Source organism: Doryrhamphus excisus, linkage group LG1 (genome assembly GCF_037039965.1).
Source record: "Doryrhamphus excisus strain RoL-2023G ecotype Guam linkage group LG1, RoL_Dexc_Guam_v1.1, whole genome shotgun sequence".
NCBI classification, from domain to species: domain Eukaryota; kingdom Metazoa; phylum Chordata; class Actinopteri; order Syngnathiformes; family Syngnathidae; genus Doryrhamphus; species Doryrhamphus excisus.
Window position 1 is genome coordinate 14,720,310 of NC_136357.1, and position 17,252 is coordinate 14,737,561.

Sequence of the window (17,252 nt, forward strand, 5' to 3'; positions counted from 1 at the left end):
TATTTATTATTAAATTATTAAATAAATGTTTAATGTTATTTTTTATTTTTTGACACAAAATAAGATGGAAAAATAAATAAATCAAAAAACCAATTAAACAAATTAAAATTTCATATCAAGGCGGGGGCCTCAAACTAGCGTCCCGTGGGCTGTGAGTTTGAGACCCCTGCTTTATGTGAAGCATGAACACATATTTATTTCCATTTTCTGTGCATTATAACGCCAGAAAAAAAGTTAATTTCAGATAGCTTACAATGCTGTCATTGGAAAAAAACCTATTTTGAATATACATGCCTCAAAGAAATCCCTCCTGCATGCAGGCATGAGGGAGATGCAGCACAAATCCAGTCCATATCAATATCAACGATATGGTCGGTTTTGATATCATACTTCTATCAATATTATTGCCCAGCCTAGCTGCACGGTAGTTATGCTTAGCACGCAGGCCACACAAGGTTCGATTCCCGGCTCGGGTATCTCTGTATGGAGTTTGCATGTTCTCCCCGTGCATGTGTGGGTTTTCCTTGGGCACTCCGGTTTCCGGTTAATTGGTGACTCCAAATTGTCCATAGGTATGAATGTGAGTATGAATGGTTGTTTGTCTATATGTGCCCTGTGATTGGATGGCCACCAGTCCAGGGTGTACCCCGCCTCTCGCCCGAAGACAGCTGGGATAGGCTCCAGCATGTCCGAAACCCCCATGAGGATAAGCGATATAGAAAATGGATGGAGAGTTTTTGCCCCACCCTAATACATAGTACAGAAATGTACACGATTCATGTTCACAAACATATTTCAATATGCTGCGCTCATCTCTACAACAATATATGGTACAAACACATGTGTATGCTTAAAAACTACATTATAAATGAAGCCGGTGGTAGTTTGTTGGTGTCCTCAATAATGATCATAATGATGTTATAGTTGGTGTCTTTGTGTCCTGCAGGAGCATCAAGGTGGAAGTGTACGACTGGGACAGAGATGGCGGGTGAGACAACACTTTACTTTTCTGAGACAGACAGGTTTGAATTGCAGAAAGTGGACGGTTGTTGTTTGTTCAATCTTGAAATCGTTAATTAGCCACTAATGTGAGTATCTACAATAAAAGGAAAACTGCTTAAATGAGGGCTCTCCAAAGTGAGTCCTGCAGCTCTGTTTTTATTTCCCCTCGGTATTTTGGTATATGAATTTTTTCATTTCATGTAATTTTATATTTCATTATTTCAATTTCAGTTTTATTTTTGTTATTATTAGTATTCTCTCCAGTGTTGCCAGTGTTTCTTCTCGCAACATCTAAGTCTCAGCCTGGGACCTAATGTTGTTAGACATTAGACAACCTAATAGTGTTAGCTCATGCCAAAGTATGTGGGATGTTGAGATGAGGGTAATATTCTGGAGCTTGTAGATGCTGATTCGCCTGGTATCTTGTCTGTATGAATAATTGAATAACATTATCATATTAACCAGCCCACGTTTTTTTTTGTTTAATTAAAAAATGTCTTACACTTAATGCACTTTGTTCCCTGAGTGTATTAAAAATTAACCCAACCATGACCTTTAAGGAAAACTCCTTTAACATCATCCACGAGTCGAAAAAACCTCCAACAATTTCATCATTTTACATAAATGCTGTGGGCTGCACAGTGGAGTAGCGGTTAGCATGCAGGCCACACAGCTAGGAGACTCGAGTTTAACTCCACCCTTGGGCATTTCTGTGTGGAGTTTGCATGTTCTCCTCGTGCTAGGTTAATTGGTGACTCCAAATTGTCCATAGGTATGAATGTGAGTGTGAATGGTTGTTTGTCAATATGTGCCCTGTGATTGGCTGGCGACCAGTCCAGGGTGTACCCCGCCTCTCGCTGGAAGACAGCTGGGATAGGCTCCAGCACCCCCTGCGACCTTTGTCGTCGAAAATGAATGAGTTTATTTTTAAAGAAGCAATGCACAGTGTTTATACTTCTAAACTGAGGAGTTAATCTAATAACATCTGACCCCATAAACACATTATGATGGGCCTGGGCGGGTGGGGTCTGTGCAAATTAGATGATAACGTCATCAAATCCAAATAAAGTGGGTATTTCAGCATCTTTGTCTTGAAAAGCACTCATTCACGTGCATTAATTTTATAGTCCAGGGTATATCCTGCCTCTCGCCCGAAGGTAGCTGGGATAGGCTCCAGTACCCCCGCAACCCTCGTGAGGATGAGCGGTAGAAAATGAATGAATGAAGATGATTATTACATCCTGATTGTTTTGTTGAACATCGTTTATGATACATATTCTGGACACCTAATTACGTAATTTGCTTGCGACCCTTGTGACGATAAGTGGCAGAAAATGAATGAATGAATTAATTAATATACATGCCATGACAATGCAGTACATGGTACTTACAGTATTTTGATCATTTTAAACACTTCTTTCCTGGGCGCATTGATTTGGTATAACCCCTCGATAGGAACTAGCGCTACTTCCGTCAACAACAGCAGCGCGTCTGTTTGCAACTACTAATCATGGCAGACTTTGTGAGACTTTGTAAACGCCAACTACTTTTGGACAATTAATGGATCAGGAACCTAATATGTGGATCGGCTACAGGTTTTAGAAGCTGATTGAGCAGGAAGAGAAAGTGAAACTTTGTAACAGATGGCGGGCAACAGAGTCATTACTCCGGCATGACTCGGTGGTGTAAATATGGAGCTTGCCAAGCCATGCAGACAGAAATGGAGTGTTCTGCTAAAGTGACATACAGTGTAACCATCGATGGCGAGGACATTGCGCCAAAGATTGCATCACAAACAACAAAGAGTTGTACAGTACCTGCAGTGATACAGACATTTTTCCACCGACTGAAAATCAAGGCCAGCTGGCTTTTTTGGAAAAATATGTGAATCCTGTTACGTGCATTGTTAGTTCCCACAAAAAGTGTGGTCATATTTCACATGGATTGAGCATGAATGGTAAAAAAAAGTGCATTTTTTTTAAACTGAGTTACGTACCAAATGGTGATGATGGCATACCTTTACATCCCTCATGGTCATGTTGCGCCATCATTTCAGACATGAAAGTGCAGCAGTGTGGTGTGCTTCCCAACGCATTAATTATGTCCGTGTAATGAAATTATGCAAAGCAGCTCCACACTCACCAATCATCTCGTTAACCTTGATGTGTGGACATGATGTGACGCCCGTCACACCCTAACATGCTAACGTTTACTCATATCTGTGTGTGTGTGTGTGTGTGTTTTCACAGACACGACTTCATTGGCGAGTTCAGTACCAGCTACAGAGAAATGTCAAGAAGCCAGTCCCAGTTTCATATCTATGAGGTGATTTCATTGACATTTCATGGTTGATTTGCATTGATGGGTTGATGCATCTGATTACATGAAAACATATAGAACAGGTGTAGCTATATGCAGCTTGTGCAATACGTGACTCGACTTGCTTTCTTTATTAGTTGGTGGATTTCATTGACCTCCTCGCTGATCAAATCACTAATGAAGGTTGAGTAAAAGTGCTGACAAAGCGCAACTTCAAGATTCTGAAGAAGGGAAAAGAAGGCGGTGTACCTTTGCATTAACTCAAACATGCGACATATTTGCCATCCATCATTTTCATCTTTTTATGATTATATTTTTATTATCCTTCATGTGTGACGTAGGTGTGAATGTAGGTATAAGTTCTGATTTACGCTAAAACTCAACTTCCATCACTCCCATAGGAAAGGAACTCAACATATACTGAGGATCTCCTGTATTAAGTATAAAAATAGCAAAGTGTCAGCATCGTAACCAACTAGTAACCGGAGAAACTGGCTGAGGTTTAAAGGATGATAAGTAGCAAGAAGTGTCACCATGGCAACTTGGGACAGCCGACTTCAGCACTTGTTTTTCCTCCATAGGTGCTAAATCCAAAGAAGAAAGACAAGAAGAAGAAAAAGTACCAAAACTCAGGAACGGTGAGTTCTACTTTGTGTGTCTGTGATGTTGTAGAGTTGTTATTCGCAGGTGGTATGGTTGTGGTGTATAGATCACAAATCTCCAGTATGATGCATCAAGCTATACAGTAGGGAAATAAGTACCTGTATTTGTTTCCTTGCTGGTGTTGTAGTTCTTCCCTTTACAAACATATGAACGGTATCATTTTTATGGCGGCTGTATTGTAACAGAGAGAGAGGATTTTTTTATAAAATCCCATAAACATACATCAGATAAAGGTTCTAAATTAATTTGGATTGCATTCCCCTAGAAAATGGGGCTTTGGCATGGCGAGACCAAACGTATTGCTAATTCATTCATTTTCTACCGCTTTTCCTCACGAGGGTCGCGGTGGGTGCTGGAGCCTATCCCAGAGGCGGGGTACACCCTGGACTGGTTGCCAGCCAATCACAGGGCACATATAGACAAACAACCATTCACACTCACATTCATACCTATGGACAATTTGGAGTCGCCAATTAACCTAGCATGTTTTTGGAATGTGGGAGGAAACCGGAGTACCCGGAGAAAACCCACGCATGCACTGGGAAAACTCCACACAGAGATGGCCCAGGGTGGAATTAAACCCTGGTCTCCTAGCTGTGAGGTCTGCGCGCTAACCACTCGACCGCCGTGCAGCCCTCAAAATAATTTATTTTACAAAAAAACACAGTGAATTATTGACAATTTTCACTTCATCCTGCACGTTACACTCATCCATCCATATCCACTTCCTCCTTCCTGTGGAGTGCTTTAATACATGGGAAAGATTGTATGGCAAGCTCTTCCTTTTGGCTGTTTTTATGGCTTAAAACTGCACTAACCTAACATGCATATAGCAATAATAATATTTTTGTATTGCAGGTGACCCTGCTGTCCTGCCTAGTGGACACGGAGCTCTCCTTCTTGGACTACATTCGAGGCGGGTAAGTTCTCTCCCTTGTAGTGGAAATGAACGTGTGTCAGCGCTGGTGCAATCAGAGATTAGCGCTCCCAGGACTCCAATATTAAGACAAACGGCGGCCCATAACACGCTGCTTAATTGCGGGCCTTTGAAAGACGCTGCATTGCAAATCCGCCGTGATGGCGTCCTCTTAACATCGCTTCTTTTCTCTTGCAGGACGCAGATTAATTTCACGGTGGCAATCGATTTCACAGCCTCCAATGGTGAGAGCACTCACGTCGCTGTCAATGAAAGCACTCCAGTGCCTTACACACATGGAGCTTAACACACAGCAGTTGCTTCATTATTGGCGCTCTGGTGGTGTCAGGGTTGAGGCTCAGGGTTTCGGGACTGAACTCCAAAATGCAGACACCTTAGTGTGAGGGAAGAAGAGACTTTATTGATGTTCAGAGTCCATGAATAGTGGAAGGGGAAATTCTGTGAGGACAGGGCAAGGACGGCTGGGCGGTGAACAAGCAGGGAAGAAGATGAATCCCACTGCAAAAACTGCACAGAAAAAAGGGGGCCTGAAGGAGTCGCAAAGTTACTACCACTCAACGGTTATTAACATTCTGGTCTCCTCCTCTCGTGGGTCTTTAAAGGGGAACTGCACTTTATTTAAAATGTTGCCCATCATTCACAATCCTTGTGTGAAACATGAACAGATATTCCTGTCCCTTTTCTGCGCATTCTAGCGTGCGAAAACAACTTAATATGAGCTAGCTAACAATAGATTTGTAAATGTATATGGATAATGACGAAATGTACTCATTTCATACTCATATCCGATAAAAACGTTTATAATGAGTTCATGTAAGCTTTAATAAGTACAGAGGCAATGTTTAAATTCACATTTTAACATGGTTAACTGGCACTCAAGCGTAAAAAGAAGTGAAGCACGGTTGATAATAATGTAATAGAAGTCATCTGTTCCAATTTCAAACTGTGGCCATCATAGATGCTTTATCAAGTGTACAAGCAAAATGTTTCGTGTCAAATCTTAACATTCTTAACTGCCACACAGGTGTAAAAAGAAGTGAAGCAGTGTTAATTATTACAAAATTCTAACTTGTATGTTGATGTTGGAGTCTCAGGGCATACTCTCATGCTCGCCCATTCCTACCTTGATTGACTTGAGTAACAAGTCCTGCCCCCTCACTTCTATTTTACTGCCATTTATCTGGATATGTGTGTTGCTGGGAGTCATTCTGATTATTTGTTTTGTGCAAGGTGGAGGCTGTCATTCATGATTACATTCATTCAATGACCGATTCTATTCTGCCTTTTGGCTGCAATTGCCCTGACTTTGTGGATTATTTTCAGTTTTATTTCAAGTCATTCTGATTATTACTTTTGTACAACCTCAGGGTCTTGGGATTTTGAGGTTGGCATGGTTTTACACAAGACTATATTTCGGGATCTTATCTGGGCATCCCACTTAAAAAATGTTCCAATATGAAGCAATTGTGTTTTTTCTTTATGAGGCGCCTGAAGGAATTCAGTGGAACATTGGTTAGTGGAGCAGCAGAGCTTCCCTCGCTGTGTGTGTTAATATGTGAAATTAACTTTGGAGCCACATTGCCGTACATCTCCTATGCCATCCAGTCACTGTTTCATATGCCTGCACATATAAATGTCGAAATTATGCTTGTAATTGCTTTATTTCTGGTACAGTTTAATGTGAAACCCTGGCGGCTTTTTTTTTTATTACAGAACAGTTGTATGGAAATGTGTAATAAGGATGGTAGGACTTTCATTACAGAAATGTAGAATAGTTTTTTTAATATTTCTTTCATGTCACAGAGATGTCCACACTTTTTCAGACAAGGACCTGTCTGAACAAAACATCAACATCTTAGCTGGTTAACGTGAATCAGCACGCAGGAGTAGCGATCTCATTGATGAATTGGCTTTTCTTATGACTTGTCTTCATTATGTGCTGTCTAGGGATTGAGTGTCTCTGTTTAATTGACTTTCGTTACGGCTTGTCTTCATTATGTGTTGTCAAGAGATTGAGTGTGCCCTGTTTTTGACTTAATTTAGCCTTTTAACCTGTTTAAGTTGACAAATCGTCCAAGTCGACAAACTCATCAAGTCCTTTATCCAAGTCTTGCTTGATAAAACACACATTTGGATTACATATAGGTGGGATTTATGCAACTTCACCATTCAGACTATAGTGTCTCGGATACATATTGTATTTACTGTATATCTACATATCGATAAGGCCTGCGTCATATTTGAAAAATACAGAATATAGGTCAGATAGGTCACACATGAGCAAAGTAATCACAACTGATACACATGGACACCACCTTTATGTTTTTATGTTTATTAAATTCAATGTTATTTTCCCGTGCTTACTTACGGGAATTGTTACATTCCTACTGAGGATAAGCAGCATATCTAGAAAATGGATGGATGGATGGAAGGCGCAAGCTAATCTGCCAGTGGTGACAACTGTCATTTGATGAGGGGGAATCGAACCCAGGTCTCCTAACCACTCGAAATATTCATTCATTCATTTTCTACCGTTTATCCTCACGAGGGTCGCAGGCACATGCTGGAGCCTATCCCAGCTGTCTTCGGGCGAGAGGCGAGGTACACCCTTGACTGGTGGCCAGCCAATCACAGGGCACATATAGACAAACAACCATTCACACTCACATTCATACCTATGGACAATTTGGAGTCACCAATTAACCTAGCATGTTTTTGGAATGTGGTAGGAAACCGGAGTACCCGGAGAAAACCCACGCATGCACGGGGAGAACATGCAAACTCCACACAGAGATGCCCGAGGGTGGAATCGAACTCAGGTCTCCTAGCTGTGTGGCCCGCGTGTAGCCCCAATTGAAATAAGTCAATAAGAATTATTTTTAGAATGTAGTTTAGGTGTTTCACATTTCATGTGAAACAGGCACATAAAAACGAGAAAAGGAACAGAAATTGTTGTGTTCCACCAGGACATCACTAATGATGATGATGATACCATGTTTGTGTTGCTGAAAGTCTAGTTTACATTCTAACCTCCTACCACTTTCCCCTCATTTCATTTTACTATGACTCACAGCGGAGAGTCTGTGTTCTTGGTGTGTGTGGGGTGGGGGTGGGGTTGTAATTGCTGCTTGATGCTGATGCAAGTGTTGTTTCCTCCACCTTTGTGGTCCCAGGCAACCCATCACAGCCCACCTCACTGCATTACATGAGCCCCTACCAGCTCAATGACTATGCCATGGCGCTACGGGCCGTTGGGGAGATCATCCAGGACTACGACAGCGATAAGATGTTTCCAGCACTGGGCTTCGGTGCCAAGCTTCCCCCGGACGGACGCGTCTCGCACGAGTTCGCTCTGGTGAGGAGACTTGTTACTGTCTTTGCTTCCACACTAGGTTGTACAGTTTGTCATGCAATGGTACCAGAACTGCACTGTACCATTTTTTGGTGGTAGGTTACGAAAAGGGGTGGCGCGAGACAGTGCAGTATTGACTATCGGACACAGAAAGGTCATTTCCACAGTAGGATGGCAATGTGGCCGATGGGCTAACATGCAGCAACGTCGCACAGAAAGAAGACAAAGCCCATAAGAAAGACCACTTGGCAGACTTCCCTTCACTCACTGTCTGTTCTGTCCACGTATCTCCATCCATAATCCAAAACTCTGCAGCAGCAGGCGTCCAGACCACTCACACGTCTGCTCATCTCCCGTCCCTTCCAGATGTTTCCTCCAGAGGCGTGCACAGCCATTACAGTGCTAGCTAACAGCCTCCCGAGCGAAGGCAGGCCTGCAGACATGGCACATATGCATTCATCTCATTAAGGCTTTAACTTTGTCAGCTTCTAAAGAGGCTGCAAAGCTCCAGCTGCATCTGACTTGATTATACGAGCCCCATTTGCAAAGCCACAAGAAGAGGTCTCGCTAGGATCGTTAGGAAGCCTCTGACATATGGAGTGCTTAAATAATGTAGCGTGGCGCTTTGGTGAGTTGGCTCCAAACAAGCGCACTTGAGCTTCAACACACACTGCATGTCTTAGCATGTCTTGGCAGGACTTTCTATTAGGTACATTAGGTACTATTAGGGGACATGTTGACTTTTTTTAATTACATGTTAGATTTTTTTATGTATTTTATGTTTGTATTATTGTGTTTGTAAAATGTATATATATATATATATATTTTTTTTTTATTTGTTATATTTATTTTGCTACTTTACTGCTTATCCACATATTACAAAAAAATCAACCATCAAATGTAGTATGTATACTACAATATATATTTACTTATTTTTTTATGGATATACATTTTTACTGTGTAATTTTTTTATATTTATTTTGCTACTTTACTGCTTATCCACATATTACAAAAAAGAACCATCAAATGTAGTATGCATACTAACAGTATATATTTACTTATTTTTTTAGAGATAGAAATTTTTACTGTGTAATTTTTTATATTTATTTTGCTACTTTACTGCTTATCCACAAGAACCATCCAATGTAGTATGTATACTAACAATATATATTTACTTATTTTTTTATGGATATACATTTTTACTGTGTAATTGTTTATATTTATTTTGCTACTTTACTGTCTATCCACATATTACAAAATAAAGAACCATCAAATGTAGTATGTATACTAACAATATATATTTACTTATTTTTATAGATATAAATTTTTACTGTGTAATTTTTTATATTTATTTTGCTACTTTGCTGCTTATCCACATATTACAAAAAAAAACCATCAAATGTAGTATGTATACTAACAATATATATTTGTTTATTTTTTATGGATATATATTATAAAAATATGACAAACGGATCTCTATACCCGACAATTTTTAAGATCCTACTTAACATCTAACTTTAACGTCTGACTGTACTTTGTCACACTTTAAATTAAAATACACATTTGATCCTTCCAGCCATCCATTTTCTATGCCGCATATCCTCTCTAGGATGTGGCTATGCTGGAGCCTATCCCAGCTGTCTTCGGGCAAGAGGCGGGGTACACCCTGGACTGGTCGCCAGCCAATCACAGGGCACATATAGACAAACAACCATGCATATTTTTGGAATGTGGGAGAACATGCAAACTCCACATATTACATAATTATCATATACGGTCATTTCATTCATCAATGCTGACATAAAACTTGGTAAACTTGGTACACTTCCTGACCTTCATCCTGACTTTTGTGTGAACAGAACGGCAACCCCCAGAACCCGTACTGCAGTGGCATCGAGGGTGTGATGGAGGCTTATTACCAGAGTCTCAAGTCAGTGCGTCTCTACGGACCCACTCACTTCTCCCCTGTCATCAACCACGTAGCCAGGTAGGTTCATTGCCACTGCAACACACTTTTGACTTTCTGTGAAAAAGAGACACAGGAGGTGCACTTCCTGTTGTTTCCTGTTTCCTGTTCTGCTGCCAATCCAGGGAGCCGGGGTCCTCTAAAACATAAAAAAGAAAGAAAACACACACCTGCAAACCATTTAGTAATCAGCCCAACAAAAAATAAATAAAAAGAAACAAAACTTAGGACCCAGAGTCGTAACATAACTAGCAAACAGTGCACATACATGTTAGATCATTAAGTGACTTGTCCCTTTTTTGTTGCAAGGTATGCATCAGCAGTGACGGATGGTTCGCAGTACTTCATCCTCCTCATCATCTCAGATGGCGTCATCACGGACATGGCTCAGACCAAAGAGTCCATCGTCAATGTATGCTTTCTTTTCTTCTAAAACAGCAGACAGTAGCGTATTTTTAAGGCGCACCATAAGGCGCACCTGGCTCAATTACGGGGTTCATTTCTGTACTTAACACATACTGTATTTAAGACACACGGTATTGTAAGACACATGCAAAAACATCGAGTCACTGAAGAACAGGAGCGTCGACTGCAGAAGCAAACTTTATTTTCTTGTTCAACATGAACTCACACAAAAGGAGAGCCCAAAAACAGCAACAAAAGGGTTCTTGCCTGAACCTATCAGGGGGAGGCACTTGGATGCAGGCTTTATTAGAGTGTCAAAAACAGACATTTTTATGGGAGTCTCAATTGCTTAAGTTTTTTTCAGATTGTGACCCCTGCAAAAAGGGGGATACTATACTGTAGTGTGTATTTCTTACCTCGAATATCACCTCTATCTTCCATCTGTGTCTTTAAGAGTTTGCTCTCCCTGGTTCCTCCTCCCCTGCCATGTGATGTACCGTTATTGTAAAATTTCCATTCGAGAGTAATTATTTACACGCCCGCCTGAGGACTCTCGATCCGCCCCTCCCAGGCCCCCCACCTTCATAGCTTAGGCAATTTGAACATCCATCTAATAAGCAGACAAGTTATGAAGGAGTGAATACAGAGACATTCATCACTCCAAGACATAATAAACAATATTAACATAGCGTCCGCTCAGCCGGAGGGCAGGTGATTGGTGGTGGGTAGTGTGGGGTGGGGGTGGGGGGTGGGGGGAGTGCTATGTAAATAGGAGTCATTTTGAAGCTGTCAAAAAGTCGACTAACTTATACGGGAGTACAAAAGTCAGCAAATTGATTTTGACTACTGCCTTTCAGCTTGTAATTAGCAGGAGTATTTCACTGACAGCCTGCAGCCTTTAAGATAGCAAATACTGTAGTGCACCCCCCCCCCCCCCCCCCCCCCAACCGACCCAACACTAAGCCGTCACCCCATCGCCTGCCTCTGATGCTTTCTCTCCTCCACCATTCACAGGCTGCCTCTCTGCCCATGTCAATTATCATCGTTGGGGTCGGACCAGCCGAATTTGATGGTAAGCTGAGTGCAAATCTTGTGTGGGGGGGGCATTAATCGTCCATTCTCGGTCTGGCCTCCCGCATTGTTCAGCCTTTCTTTCTGTTCTCTCGCTCCTCCGCTCTTCCCCGTAATTGTTGCCTCCCCGGCACGCCACAAGTGAGGAGAAAATTTCCTGTTGTCACACTGGAGGAGGAGCTCTTATTTCTGACATTACGTGGCCCCGCCGTCGCTTTTATAACGCACAAATTGGTGGCACACTAGAGGCTGAAATAGAGTACTAACTCCACTGCTACTCTCTCTCGCTCAAAGACAACGCACATCATGATTCATTGAAGCTTCACTTGTGAAAGATGTACAGGTAGCTAGCGAGTAGACACGGTAATATGGTTCAATAGATTTATTTTAAACTTGTTGCTAGGTAGAGGACTGGATGGGATGGATGTAAAGTAGCCTAAAGGTTTAATATCAACTTGGCACCGCTATTGGATGATGATGATGATAATCATCATTATCACATACTACAGTGTTAATTGGCCCGGTACCCTAGAAAGCGCCCATGAATGATACGGGAAAAGGCCGAAATGATACTGTGTCAAAGCTCAGGGCAGTGATACTGATAAAATATAGAGTTTAACCATGTCCAGTATCAGCCCCCGTAGCTGTCCACTCAGAGCGCGCTGCTCTGGTATTGTGGCCGTGAAACAACCAATCAGAGAACAACGCACGAGTGTGAACACACAGCGTTTGTTTTGCTGCACTCCCGGCGAAAGACAAATAGGGAAAATAGCAAACAGAATATTAGAAATGGAACGTTTTATCACCATTAATGAGGAGGACACTCGAAAAAACTAAAAATGCAAATACAAGTCGGAAAACCAAGGGCGACCTCAAGCTTTTTTCTGAATGGCTCATCAACTGCAAGAATGAACGAAGACTGGTAGAAAGTATTCCCCCGTCTGAGTTAGACAATTACGTGTCTATGCTTAACTTTCTAAACTCCGCACATGTGACAGGAAATGTCACTGGAACTGTAAATATTCCTAGTACTTCTCCAAAAAAAACAAACTTGATTAATGGAACTTTAATTGTCAGACATTGAAAAGATAAGGCGGTCTAGTGGTTAGCGCTGACCTCACAGCTTGGAGACCAGGGCTCAATTCCACCCTAGGGCATCTCTGTGTGGAGTTTGCATGTTCTCCCCGTGCATGCGTGGGTTTTCTCCGGGTACTCCGGTTTCCTCCCACATTCCAAAAACATGATAGGTTAATTGGCCACTCCAAATTGTCCATAGGTATGAACGTGAGTGTGAATGGTTGTTTGTCTATATGTGCCCTGTGATTGGCTGGCGACCAGTCCAGGGTGTACCCTGCCTCATGCCCGAAGACAGCTGGGATAGGCTCCAGCACCCCCCGCAACCCGCGTGAGGAAAAGCGGTAGAAAATGAATGAATGAATGAATGAATGAAAAGATAAGACTGTTGATAAAATATTATTGTTGAAATATTTTTTCAATTGTTGTGTTTACATTGTTTAGATATAAGACTGTAATAAACTGAACATTTTCTGGAAACAAAATGGTCTTTTGATTAAATAGTACGTGATAATAAGCTCATGATTAAATAGTATGTGATAATAAGATCATCACATGGTTTGTCTGGTATCAGGCCCAGTATCATGCCCCCGCGTGCTAGTATCAACCCTCGACCATGTGACCATGTGATAACCTATAAGTATCACTGCCCTGGGCTTTGACACAGTATCATTTCGGCCTTTTCCCGTATCATTCATGGGTGGTTTCTAGGGTACAGAGCCAATTAATGCTGTAGTATGTGATAATTTTTGTTATAGTATGTGTATTGTATTAAAACAGAAAGGAGAAATTGAGACGTAGACTTAACACTGACCGATATTTTAATGATTTTTGGTTAATAAATTGAATTATTTCATTATTAATGAAAGATGTCTATATTATCTCTAATTTCCTTTACCTGTTTCAGCGCTATTATCCAGGATTTTACATGAAGTCATAACCATGCATCTTTAGGCATTGCCCCCTCCCACCGAAACATGTCCGATGCATCCTAGACTGGCACGCCTGGCCTGATACCAGACAAACTATGTGATAACCTATAATGATATCCAACCCTACACATGCCAGCATGTGATGCGTCCACTAAGCGGTTACTCTCCTCCTATAGAAATGATCGAGCTGGACGGAGACGAGGAGAGGATCTCCTCCCAAGGACGCTACGCCGAGAGGGATATCGTACAGGTATGAAACATTCACAGGCTCCGGCTGTCGACTCAGCACAAAGTCTTCACAGGGATTAAAGGGGAAAGAGGTCACGGAATTTGACCCTCCGGCGGTTCTTGCTCCTTTTTGTTTTCCCACCATTGTGATCTCCTTTGTGTGCTGTAGACTCTGAATAGAAAATGGATGGATGGACATTCTCGCTCTGTTACAGTAAAGCTACCGAACAAATTGATCGCTCTCCATATCTGTGTATGGGGGTGAATTGAGATATGATATAATGATAATAATGACATAATGAGATTTGTTTTTCCCTACAGTACATTGTCTTTTCCTGTCTTTGTTGTAGTTTGTCCCTTTCCGAGACTACATCGACCGCCGAGGCAATCACATCCTCAGCATGGCGCGTCTGGCCAAAGAAGTGCTAGCTGAAATCCCAGACCAGTTCCTATCCTACATGAGGACGAGAGGCATCAAGCCTGGACCTCTTCCGCCTCCTTACACCCCGTGCCCTCCGCCAGCACTACATCCTCTCCTCACCAGACGGGTAAGCCGGATCTAAAGGTTCAAAGGCGTCGTCTTTTTTGGCCTCCGCTTGCCTCTTTTTTTCTTCGTCTTCTTCTTCTTCTTCCAAATCTTCACTGGAAGCTTTTGAGCTAGCAGCCCACGGGTCTGCCGCACTTGGAGCGCCACAAAGGTGTATGCTTCCACGTTTAGAAGACCTCTTGAGCGGGTGCTGTTCAGAGAAGGTGGCGGGCGTGAGCTCAGCCAAAGTGCAAGGAACATTATTGATTTTGGATCCCGCTTTCTGTCACCGAATTGTGTCTCTCCAAGTATAAATGTTTACAAATTGGAAAGGAGGAAAGATTTCCAGCAATCAGCCGAGGATGCAGTATTGGAGTGCGTGACTTCTTCCGTAGAGTGTTTTAACTATATAGTCTCTTAGTCAATGGAGCATGTGCTAGTTAAAGAGAAGCATGCACTCGTCGTCCCGCACTCAGGGCTTCGTCCCTCTCCACCATCCATCCCGCCACTGCCTACCGTCGCCACCTTTCTGTGACGAACACACGCTGCTGCATCTGCCCGCCTCCAGGTGGCTCTTCAGGACTGTGACGCCGCAGCAGGGACTCAACCAGCCTTACTTTTTGCTCAGTTCACAGGCGCCATCTTGGAATTGAACTAGACTCCAGTTTGTCTTTTTGATTTCATTTCCTTCATCTTCCTACCTCTCAGTGTGTTGACCAAACACTTTAGCCCATTCACGTGACTTATTTGGCTAAACTGCCAGGGGTATCCAAAGTTTTTCCACCGCGGGCCGCATACTGGAATTATTATTAGATATTTTTTTTGTTAACATACCAAAAGAAATATATGTTTCTAAGATGTTACATATAGTATATATTTTATATATACAAGCATGGAAAAAATGATTAGCCCACCCTTGTTTCTTCACTTTATTTGTTCACCTTAATGCCTGATGCAACCAAAGGTCCATTTATTGATGATGATAATGATGATAACATAAATACCTCTTAAGAGTTTAATACAAGAGATGATATCTTTTAACTTCCATGGTTATCTTAATTTTTCTAAAATCACTTATATTCTTACATGAATAACTATAACATTGTACTTCCAAAAAATGAACTCTGGCACCAGGCATGAAAACAAACAAGAAACTGAAGAAATAAGTTCGCTAATAATTTTTTCCATGACTGTGTATTTAAAAAAAAACAGCCTATATGTCAGGTTTTTTTTAGTTCTCTAGTTGAATTGAATTTTAAAGTAGACTAATAATAAAAATGTGTTTCACAAATGGCCCCCAGGCCACACTTTGGACACCCCTAGTCTAAATCCTAGTTTATGTTTCTGCGTTGAGGCTCCTCCCCCTGCAAACCTTTTATGCACCTTGAAAAAAATATATATATATAACCACATGGGTCAGCTTTTAATACATGACTTCCTGTGTGTATACAACTCCTTCAGTGGGTGCTCAGCCATTCTTCTCCCCGATTATGGATCAACATTTCCAATAAAAGTGACATTGATTAGTTCCAGCTCCAATAACACCCAAAAAAGAACAATCAGAAATTGTCGCCATGGTGACTACGCAGAAGCATAAACCAGAACTGATCAGGTAACCAAACATTTATTTGTTAGCAACATCGCTTTTTAAACAAGGAAGTAAAGCCACTAATGGCTGCTAGAGTTTAGTAGCAGTTAGCCATTTTCAGCCCTTGGAAACACAGCATTCACTATATGGGGTACAGAATACTGAAAGGTGGCGCTGAAAGGTTAGCAGCTAGCTCTTTGGAGTCGCCAATCTTGCAATCTTTGCAAGCATCGGACAACTCAGGTTATAATCACCATAATTGATCAATTATAATTCTAAATATTGATGATGCTGAAATGACTCACTGATAGTTTATAATTGTTTTTGGAAAGAAAATGTAACAAGCTAATTACTGTTCATGCCATTAATAGGTTTTTTTTAATGGATGCTCCGATCAGGGTTTTATGCTGCCGATTCCAATATGATCATCAAGTTAGATTGGCCGATATCGATCACATGGATTTGTACTATTGGCCAGGGGTCCTGTTACACAATTCCAAGGGCCCCTGGCATAATGGTAACTAGGGATCGACCGATATGGTTTTTTTGGGGCTGATGCCGATACCGATTTTTTCCCATCACCCTTAGCCGATTTTGCTTGGGCCGATATTTGTGGCCGATACTGCCTTTGATCCCTCATTTTACATGAAAAAATGACCATGATAAATATTACAGGTCTCATGTTTAAACAAATTTATCTGGCATCGATGTGATGACTGCTCCTCTGCAGCGTGACGGACAAAAATGACCTCCGGACCAACCGCATTGCTTGTTTGTTTGTACCACTGTGGTAAAAAGTCACATTTGGAGTCGGAAGACCAGAAGATATGCAGGTAACTATAGCTAGCGAGCTAGCTAGCTGCCACCAGGGACAGCTAGGCAAAACGTGTAAACAAAGATGCAAGAACAGTTGAACAACAATAGGTTTGATAATGGAATGGTCAATTGATGTAGCCTAACTGAAGCCATTGAGGTTTTACAGACTAGTGTAAAACACTCAATGTACGGGGCAAAGTGTGTCCATTTTGATCGGTTTTGAAAGGCATTTATTGTCCTGTGCCTATGCTAATCGATGGTCGATCGATCAGAGCATCACTATGTTTTTGGCTGTAGTTGTAATTCTTAAATGCAGTTGTAGAAGTAGTTAAATGCTCCCTATGCAGTTTTATGCTTGACCTGAGCTAGTGAA

The 17,252-nt window shown here is 41.6% G+C and overlaps 1 protein-coding gene across 1 annotated transcript in view; it reads left to right on the forward strand.

Annotated features, from left to right (window-relative positions):
* LOC131131723 (copine-8-like) overlaps window positions 1-15,638 on the forward strand; it is a 59,834-nt gene extending 44,196 nt beyond the window's left edge. Inside the window, exons 10-20 of the mRNA XM_058076682.2 lie at window positions 947-988; window positions 3,252-3,327; window positions 3,903-3,959; window positions 4,843-4,904; window positions 5,099-5,145; window positions 8,095-8,276; window positions 10,133-10,260; window positions 10,549-10,651; window positions 11,659-11,716; window positions 13,898-13,971; window positions 14,300-15,638. Coding sequence (XP_057932665.1) covers window positions 947-988; window positions 3,252-3,327; window positions 3,903-3,959; window positions 4,843-4,904; window positions 5,099-5,145; window positions 8,095-8,276; window positions 10,133-10,260; window positions 10,549-10,651; window positions 11,659-11,716; window positions 13,898-13,971; window positions 14,300-14,512 — 1,042 coding nt within the window. The 3' untranslated portion in view covers window positions 14,513-15,638. The remainder of the gene's footprint in view (window positions 1-946; window positions 989-3,251; window positions 3,328-3,902; window positions 3,960-4,842; window positions 4,905-5,098; window positions 5,146-8,094; window positions 8,277-10,132; window positions 10,261-10,548; window positions 10,652-11,658; window positions 11,717-13,897; window positions 13,972-14,299) is intronic.
* Window positions 15,639-17,252: the final 1,614 nt, after the last annotated feature.